Source organism: Oryza brachyantha, chromosome 7 (assembly GCF_000231095.2).
Source record: "Oryza brachyantha chromosome 7, ObraRS2, whole genome shotgun sequence".
Lineage (NCBI taxonomy): Eukaryota > Viridiplantae > Streptophyta > Magnoliopsida > Poales > Poaceae > Oryza > Oryza brachyantha.
The window spans coordinates 18,575,519-18,584,650 of record NC_023169.2 but is presented as its reverse complement, the minus strand read 5'-3'; the positions used below and the strand labels follow the sequence as shown (position 1 = coordinate 18,584,650).

General features: G+C 42.4%; 2 protein-coding genes across 2 annotated transcripts; one reads left to right on the top strand and one right to left on the bottom strand.

The window, feature by feature from the left end:
- Positions 1 to 1,344: 1,344 nt before the first annotated feature.
- Positions 1,345 to 3,338, top strand: LOC102712830 (peroxidase P7-like). Its single transcript, XM_006658065.1, has 3 exons — positions 1,345 to 1,607; positions 1,705 to 1,899; positions 2,542 to 3,338. The coding sequence occupies exons 1-3, from the start codon at positions 1,401 to 1,403 to the stop codon at positions 3,103 to 3,105; spliced, it is 966 nt and encodes a 321-aa protein (XP_006658128.1). The 5' UTR covers positions 1,345 to 1,400; the 3' UTR covers positions 3,106 to 3,338.
- Positions 3,339 to 5,613: 2,275 nt separating this feature from the next.
- Positions 5,614 to 7,311, bottom strand: LOC102712553 (peroxidase 2-like). Its single transcript, XM_040525924.1, has 4 exons — positions 7,010 to 7,311; positions 6,629 to 6,805; positions 6,357 to 6,522; positions 5,614 to 6,281 (listed from the first exon to the last, which is right to left on the bottom strand). The coding sequence occupies exons 1-4, from the start codon at positions 7,220 to 7,222 to the stop codon at positions 5,887 to 5,889; spliced, it is 951 nt and encodes a 316-aa protein (XP_040381858.1). The 5' UTR covers positions 7,223 to 7,311; the 3' UTR covers positions 5,614 to 5,886.
- Between the last annotated feature and the right edge of the window lie 1,821 nt (positions 7,312 to 9,132).

Sequence of the window (9,132 nt, the reverse complement as noted above, 5' to 3'; positions counted from 1 at the left end):
CCATTTTCTTATTCGATAATATTCGATTCCGTTTTCGTATCCGAGGTTTCCGATTTCGATTAAAAAAAATGAAAACGAAAACGGTAAATGTGATTTTTGACCGTTTCCGATCCGTTTTTATCCCTACCTATGATGGAGGTGAATCTATCACCCACTCATCCCACCGCTAACTTCTTGTTTTTAACTATGAGATCTACGTATCAACTGGCCTCACTAACCCTCTACTTTTAGAATGAAAAAAGTACAGTGAGACCAATAAATCCATATGTAAGTAAAAAAAATACACAACAATTAACAAATAATATGTGCAAAAATATAGTAATATCATCTTCTCTCTGGTGTATTTTACTGATAGTATTATTAAGTAGAAGTAATCTCATCCGTTGATTTAAAAAATATTTTGGTACTTTGTTAATTAATTGATTAGTAATTTTTTGGTGATTTTGTTTTTTTGGCAATAAAAATCACAATAAAAAGGATAATATTACCCCATCAAATTTTTACTGCATCTAATATTGTTGGTAGTATAATTTAATCATAGCTATCAGATAAAAATAGATTAACGGGGTGGATTAAATTCTATTACCAATAGAATACACCGGAGTCAGCCCTCTCAATAGAAAAGGGGGAAACAGTGGAAAATAATGCTTTTAAATATTCACGGCAAGTGACTGACCAAACCGTGTGATCGATCGATTAGGTCAATCATCTCCTTAACATATGCTGTGTTGTAAAGCAGTGGTAGTTTGTTAACCTGAAAAACAGCAGCTGTTCCATAAAGCATTTTATACGCAGAGCTGGAGCATAGATTATAGCGTTTGGATGGTTTCTTATCGTGTTAAACTTGCTCGTTAGAAAGGAGGACCTCTATCAGGCTGGTATAGATACAATTGATTTTGCTAATCTCTGCAAGAAAAGTCTGCTAACAAACTTGTTTAGCTAAACCGTTCGTCTTCATTTAAATTTTGGCTGATGGTTCGAATTCAATTCGGTACAAACACGGTTCAGGTAAATCGGAGTAATATAATAAATAGGAAAAAGCCTGTAAAGATAAAGAAGTCGGCATTGCTCGCAAGAAACCGATAGCACTTTCCACCATTAGAAAAGGCTAAGTGCTTGTCAATTAGGTAATTGATAAGATGAAGAAGAAACTGATTGATCTGTTCAATCTTCATCGTCAAGCCTCACACTCTGCAACGACCTGAAATGAAGCCTGGATTTGCATTAAATCTCTATCATGCAACCCAATAAAAAAATCACTGGTTGGTAACGTGGTTAATCGTGACAGATCAAGGCACTTATATAAAGCACACAGTCTCATCAGCATCACACACAAAATCATAGCTAATCACAGATTCACTGGTACCGGGAGCTGTAGGAGCAGCTTGCACTGTCCGGAGATGGCGTTTCTTGCTTGGCTCGCCGTCATGGCCGCGGCTGCTTTCGTGTCCGCCTCCGGCTCCGGCGAGCTCACCCCCGACTTCTACAGCGAGACGTGCCCGCAGGCGCTGACGACGATCAAGCTCGTCGTCGGCGCCGCCGTCCTGAATGAGCCGAGGATGGGCGCGTCCTTGGTCCGGCTGCACTTCCATGACTGCTTCGTCAACGTGAGCTAGCTAAGCCATGCACATTTCGATCAACTTATAGCCATCGAACGATGTAATAAGCTTAATTACAAGGTGATGAATATGTTGTGTGATGCAGGGCTGCGACGGCTCCGTTCTGCTGGACGACACCGACGACATGGTCGGGGAGAAGCTGGCGAAGCCGAACAACATGTCGCTGAGAGGGTTCGATGTGATCGACGCCATCAAGGCCGCGGTGAATACGGCCTGCCTGGGGAACGTCGTCTCCTGCGCTGATATCTTGGCGGTCGCTGCTCGTGACTCGATCGTCGCGGTAAGTTCTTCAGTCGTATGCCTCGATCTTTTGCTGCATGTCTCCGCAAATCTGAACTTCTGCTTGCTTCTTATAAAAGTTTGAAACTTATCCAAGTGTCCAAGTGATTACACATACTGTCGGCTGAAAGGTACTACTCGTAAGAAAAAAAGAAAGATATCGGACAGGCCAACGTCATTAACCGTAAGACAAGCCATGCTTAAAAGCACCTTTTGAAAGTATTTCTTCAACCTAATCCCATTAGCAAGCTGTCACAGCATCATCATTTTCAAAAGAGAGTGAGTCGTGTTTCGCTTCAGTCCAGCTCTATCTTTCTCTGAAAAAAACTGCGGCATCATGTTGACTTGGTTAGGCGGAAATAACGTAAGGTTTGAAATTTCAGTATGCACTTCTATACCTGGGGACCGAAATGTTTTAGTTACTGAAATTATGAAAACTTTTCGGAAATTTTGAATGAAAATTATCAAATTCAAATGCCGATAACGATTGTTTTCTCACCAAATGCTTGAATTCTAGAAATAAAAATGATCATTTCAGCAATTTCAGAAAATAGTACGGACCCTACCGGCATAACCGAAATTCCTTGGAATTTCGTTCCGAAATTGCAAACACCGTGACATGACATGGTCCATTTTGTTGCAGCTCGGGGGAAGCTCGTACGACGTGCTGCTGGGGCGGCGCGACGCGACGACGGCGAGCATCGACGACGCGAACGACGACATCCCGAACCCGTTCATGGACCTCCCGGAGCTGGTGGACAACTTCGAGTCCCACGGGCTGTCGCTGAACGACCTCGTCGTGCTCTCCGGCGGCCACACGCTGGGCTACTCCCGCTGCCTCTTCTTCCGCAGCCGCCTCTACAACGAGACCGACACGCTGGACCCGGCCTACGCCGCCGCGCTCGAGGAGCAGTGCCCGATCACCGGCGACGACGACGCGCTTACCTCGCTGGACGACACGCCGACCACCGTCGACACCGACTACTACCAGGGCCTCACGCAGGGCCGGGCGCTGCTGCACACGGACCAGCAGCTGTACCAAGGCGGCGGCGGCGACAGCGACGACCTTGTCAAGTACTACGGCGAGAACCCGGACAAGTTCTGGGAGGACTTCGCCGCCGCCATGGTGAAGATGGGCAACCTGAGCCCGCTCACCGGCGACGAAGGCGAGATCAGGGAGAACTGCCGGGTGGTGAACCAGGAGTAATCCATCGTCGACACGTACGATCGAGTCATCATCGCCATGGATTCCATCTTGTGATGATCTACAGCTGCACCTGCGCTAGCTGCTATACTTTCTTGGAGGGCGCTTGCATGTTCTTTTGATTTTGTGATGAATCAGCTCATGTATTTGAAATTGTCTGGAAATTTATGTTTTGTTTCAACCAAAAATTCAATATTTGTTCAGATGTTTTTGTGCAGAAAAATTAACAGGAGAGAATGAACCGTTCATCTTTAATGGGCCGTGATCCAGTTATACATTGGCCGAAATTAGCAAATGAACGAGTAAATTTACGGCCCAATAGAAGCTGATAACAGGCCGCGGAAGCGACGAATATTGGGATACTGGCAGTGGAAATTTGATCAGACCTTCAGCAAACAAATCTTAATTTCTATCATCAGTAAAAAACATTAACAGGTACAAAATCCACTAAATTAAAAAATATTATTAATTGATTTTACTACCAGTAGATAGTTTTGTATAACATCTTCAATCTCATCTTTTCGTTTATATTTATTCTTATAACCCAAAATTTGAATTTTCAACTCTAAATTTGAAGTTGATTTTGCGTTTTTTCACCAAAGTTTATTTTCTACCTTTGACTTTTAGATCGCTAAGAATGTGTATATAAAAGTTTTTATTCACAAATTACTTTTCGTTTGCAAATATGCCATTTGACTTTTTATATGAAAAACTCAAGCAATTACCCATGCCATATAAAAACTACCGATTCAGTGGCGGAGCCAGAAATTATCTAAAACCTGGGCGGCGGACAAACATAACTATAATTAAATATATAATCTTGTTAACACCAAAATTTGGTAAATTTCTATATTGGACTCGGATAAGGAAATGTGCAATCGCCAATAGAAAATCTTATCCATAATAAGCCGAATTCGAGAAGGAACCGTGAAGACCTAGGGCTTGGCGGCGCAAATTTATCTATTAATTAGAGGTAGTTAGGATTTTTATTTTATCTCTAAGAGATTAGAGTCCGATCGAGACTTGTTTGTTTTATTTTATCTATTAGAAATCTTGTCGTGTTAGAGATATAGTTTGTTATTTCTTTTTGTCTGTTAGGAGTCGAGTCCGACACGGATTAGCATCCACCCGAGGGTATAAATATGTATGCCTCGGGTCATTGTAAATCATCTACATCAATCAATAGATCAATTACTCTCGGCGCATCACCACCCTCCTAATCAAAGTTTCAACTCCGGCAGAACTTAGCACTTGACGTGGGACTGCATCATTTCGATCTCCGACGGAGGGGTAAGTCCTACGTTCCGCCGGGCCACGGTAATCGTTCGGCTAGATTAGAACCGTCTCAGTTCGGTCTGATCTTCTAATCTAGTCGCGCGATTACTAGTTATCAATCAGTTTTAACTTAGATCACTTTCGTGTTTTGAGTTGATATAGTCGACCACTTTAGATAATCTATGTTGGTTTGATATTCGCTATTTGACATATTCAATCTAGTACTGTCTCGGTTAGGTCCGATCTAGTAGATTGCGTTTGTCAGATGGTTTATATCAAATTGATGTATTTTACTTATTGTTTTATCGGAGTACTAGCTGATAAGTTACCAGTCATCGGCTCATTGGCTTGATAGCAATCTAGATCTGTTTAGTATCTATCCTGACATTGCTAGGTTTAATCTTGAATTGTCTCGGTTGAGTTCGATTTTCTACGATTATTCTTAGCAATCTGGGCTAGTTATTTTATAGATCTTGGTTGTTTGCCCGCTGTCTATAGCCGATGATTTTTGCCGATCTACATGCTTATCATGTTTACGTCAATAGAGTAGCCGATTGTTTTACTGTATCATTTCTACACCAATCGGCTTAATTTAGTTAGATCAGCAGTTATTTATGTTGCATCGGCTTGTGAGAATTACATATAAGTTGGGTTTAGCCGATCCTAACACATGATTCATTGTTTGTTCCAAGTTATTTATCAAGTTTATTTATTAGTCTTATCGATCTTCATGTCTTCTATAATCACATCATGCTTGACTGCATACTGTCTTGGTTAAGTCCAATCTCTGTACGTCTAGTTCGATCTGATTATAGGGGCTTGTCCGATCGACTAAGATTAATAAGTGACTTGGCGGGTTATGTTGGTCTAATATTTATTTCAAGTTTATTTTGGTCAAGTTTCTATCCGATCCAAGCTTTTACAGTCGATCGTTTATCTTATCGGCTAACCATTGCAGCATCAACATCTGATCGGTTGGATTTTTAGTTACCTATTGGCTCGATAGTCGATCGGCTTGTTTTACCGTTCATCTTGTCAGCTGTTTAAAATTGACTCATAGACCTTCGTGTATGACACGTCAGATTTTAACGTCAACAAATCTATACTTAATAAAAGGAAAAACTCAAGTAGTTTCATAAAAAAAACTATTTTTTTAGAGACTTGCACAGTTCATCATCAATTATATGGGCACATTAGAATGCACGAGTATATTATCAGTAGCAACAATATTTAAGATGACTATATATAGTAATCCTCCATTTCTCCGTGCCTTTGCACGAGAAAAACCGTAACATATATATGTTGGTTCATCCATGCATGCCCGTCTGTCCTCTCTGTTAAGAAACAGAGTTAGGCAATTCTGCATGTACCACCACCACTCCACGTACACGCACACATACGTACTATTATATCCTAGTGGTTGTGGGGTTCTTATTCTTATCACGTATACTGATGATACAATCATACAAACGTTGTTATTACTGCAGAAAATGCAGCACTGCAGCGATCTTACGAGTTCACCTTGGAGCAGCTGAGCCTGATCTGCCCCTGCGTCCCCGTCTTGGGCGCGATGTTCCCCATCTTGATCATGGCCGTGGTGAAGGCGCTGCTGAACGCCGCCGCGCTGGACGCGAAGCTCCTCACCGTGTTGTCGGTGCTGCCGTTGTTGAACAGCACCTGGTCGGAGTGCAGGAGCCCCCTCTGCGACAGCAGGTTGGTGAAGTAGGCGTTGTCGAAGCCGTTGGGCGTCGCGGCGTCCAGCGGCGCCAGGTTCATGTCGCCGGTGCCGGCGCTCCGGGGGCAGCTCGCCTGCAGCGCCGTCGCGAAGGAGGAGTTGATGTTGGTCTCGCCGTAGATCCTCCCCCTGAAGGTCGAGCACTGCGCCTGCCCGATCGTGTGCGCGCCTACAATAAGCTTGATTATTAGTTGATTGCATGTGTACATTTCATGCCATGGTTTGATTTGTACTGTGCTTGTACCCGAGAGAGCAACCATGTCGGTTACGGTGAGGCCCTTCTTGTCGAATGCGGCTACGAGCTCCTGGAGGCTAGCGGTGAACGGCGGGAGATCAGTCAGTGCAAGCGCCGGGCTTGCGTCGATGGAATCCTTCCTCCCAAGCGGCACTGTCCATGTCGGCCCTCCGAGCTGGGATGCATATATATATGCCCGTTTAATTCCAGACCATGCGTAGATTGCAACGAGAATTAATTAGCAGCTCGACGGGTGTCGTCGATCGATTTATGTTAATTACCTCGACGACGGAGTCGCGGGCGGCGACGGTGAGGATATCGGCGCACGAGACTGTGCGGTTGCACACGGCCTCGATCTGCGTCTTGATGCCGTCGATGACCTCGAAGCCTCTCAGTGAATCCTTGTTAGGAGCTGCGTCCCGCTCTTGTCCGGCCAGCAGAACAGACGCGTCGCAACCCTGTATTATATATATATAGCCAGTCATCGAACAGAAAGCATGGTTGGTTATTGTGCAGACAAAGTTCTTCCAAAATTAGTTCAGTTCATATATATATCACTCAAGCAGCCAGGCTTCATTCTTGATTAGTATGTTTGAACTGCTTAATTAAGTGGAAGCAGGTGCAGGTTAATTATTGATGAGTTATGTGTGCAGAGTACTTGCTTGGACAAAGCAGTCGTGGAAGTGCAGCCTGAGCAGGGACGCGCCCATGCGGCGGTCGCTGCTCACGGCGGTCGCCACGGCGCTCTTGATGATGGACAGAGCTCTAGGGCACGACGCGTCGTAGAACGTCGGCGACAGCTGCTGCGCCGCCGCCGCAGAGGCCATGGCCACGAGCACAATCAAGGAAATGCAAGATGCAGACGATGATGCCATGGCTAACCTAATCAACAATTAACCAAAGCTTATACGTGTATATATGTGTATCGATCTCTGCCTTGCTATCTCTGCACTTAATTGGCTTTGGCTTGCAAGGAGAGTTGCTGCATCCCATGCATATTTATAGCTCGAGATTTAGCCAACTGGTTAGCCTGCATGTCTCTGCACTTCTCCAGCGGAGACAAAACATCCAGATTTGATGCATATCAGTCCAGAGAAGCAGTTTTTTTAAAGTATATACACCCGTTGCTTGTATGCTAACTAAATAGTCATTAAAAAATATGAAAAATTTTAACAAGATAGTTTAATATGAGTTATATCACTCCACCAACATACAAGTTTAAATTTATCTTCTACAAGTTATAGTAAAAATAACAAAAATATTATGAATATACGTATACTTAGTTTCAATCTTATTTGTTTTTTTTGCTACAACTTGTAGAAGTTGAATTTAAACTTGCATGTTTGTGGAGTGATATAACTCATATTAAACTATCTTGTCAATTTTTTTATATTTTTTAATGACTATTTAGACGTCATGCAAGCTCCCGGGTGCGTGCGCTAAAATTTTTTCCCATCAGTCCAGGTTTAGTCTCGCAAAATGCCGGCACATCCACTGTCGTCATTGCAGCCATTTGATGGGGGAGTACGAATAGTATTGACCATCACGTGTTGCAATGCGAGTAAAATATGCGACGACGTGCTCTCATGGCCTCACGTTCTAGCTAAGACATGAATGCATGCACCCCATGCCCAGCTTTATACCTCCCTATTTTCGCTTCGGTTTTTGTTTAAAAGCAAAAAATTAAATTTTTAATTTTTAATTTAGAGTTGATTTTAATATTTCTTATTTTTAAAGTATTTGCTTTTATATCGCTAACAATATGTAATATAAAAGGTTTATTATAAATTATTTTTTATTTATAAATATACTATTTGGCTTTTTTTTTAAAAAAAAAGCTAAACATCTCCGCCTTAAATTGCTACCGCCAACACCAACCCCTGTAGCCTCCTGTCACCGAGTAAACATTCCTTGGAATTTTCAGGCATTGCTTGCAGGAAAAGTCTGTGAATCAATGGCGTAGTATGGCTTTGTCACTTTAGTTACAGCTGTGTTCATGAACTTGCTATGAGCAAATGAGTGGAAAGTGTGGAATAGGACTGAACAGACAAAATCTCTGGTCATTTAAGACACGCGAGTTCATCCATGTCACTTAACAGTTTGGGCTACCAATAGCAAATGACAGTACAGCACACTGCTAGCACTAGACCAGTAACTGTTGTAAGACTGATGTCACTGATCCTTGAGAATGTGTAAGCTAGGATAGGGTTTTATTTCCATCCTTCTTTTTTATCTCGAGTTACCGGTATCTCGTGGTATCAAATTATTTCTGATCATTGAATCCAACAGTGCACATTCTACTTAGCTAGATCCAATATTAAGAAACGATTTAATACCTCGAGGTACAAAAGAAAGGATGGAAGTAAAACTCGCTAGGATATATAGGTGGTGTCTCTGGTGGATCTATGTAAAGGGTGGTAATTGGTAATGAACTATTCTGTGAGAATCCGTAAGAAAGTTATTTAAGAGTTAAATGTTCTACTTAAGAGATTTGCTTCAGTTAACAAAAAGTACCTCGAGATACCGGTACCTCGAGTTACCAAATCGTTTCTGATCGTTGGATATAACAATGCTCATCCTGCTCAGCTAGATTCAATGGTGAAAAATGATTGGGTACTGTGAGGTACCGGTATCTCGAGGTACTTTTTGTTAGACTAGAACAAATCTCTCTAGTCAAAGTTTTTATGAGGTTTCTTTATACAAAAGCAATCTAAAAGATAACAAGAATTGAGAGTAATGTTGTTTTGTTTTTCAACGTGCAAGAGACAATTTGACACATTTTTCA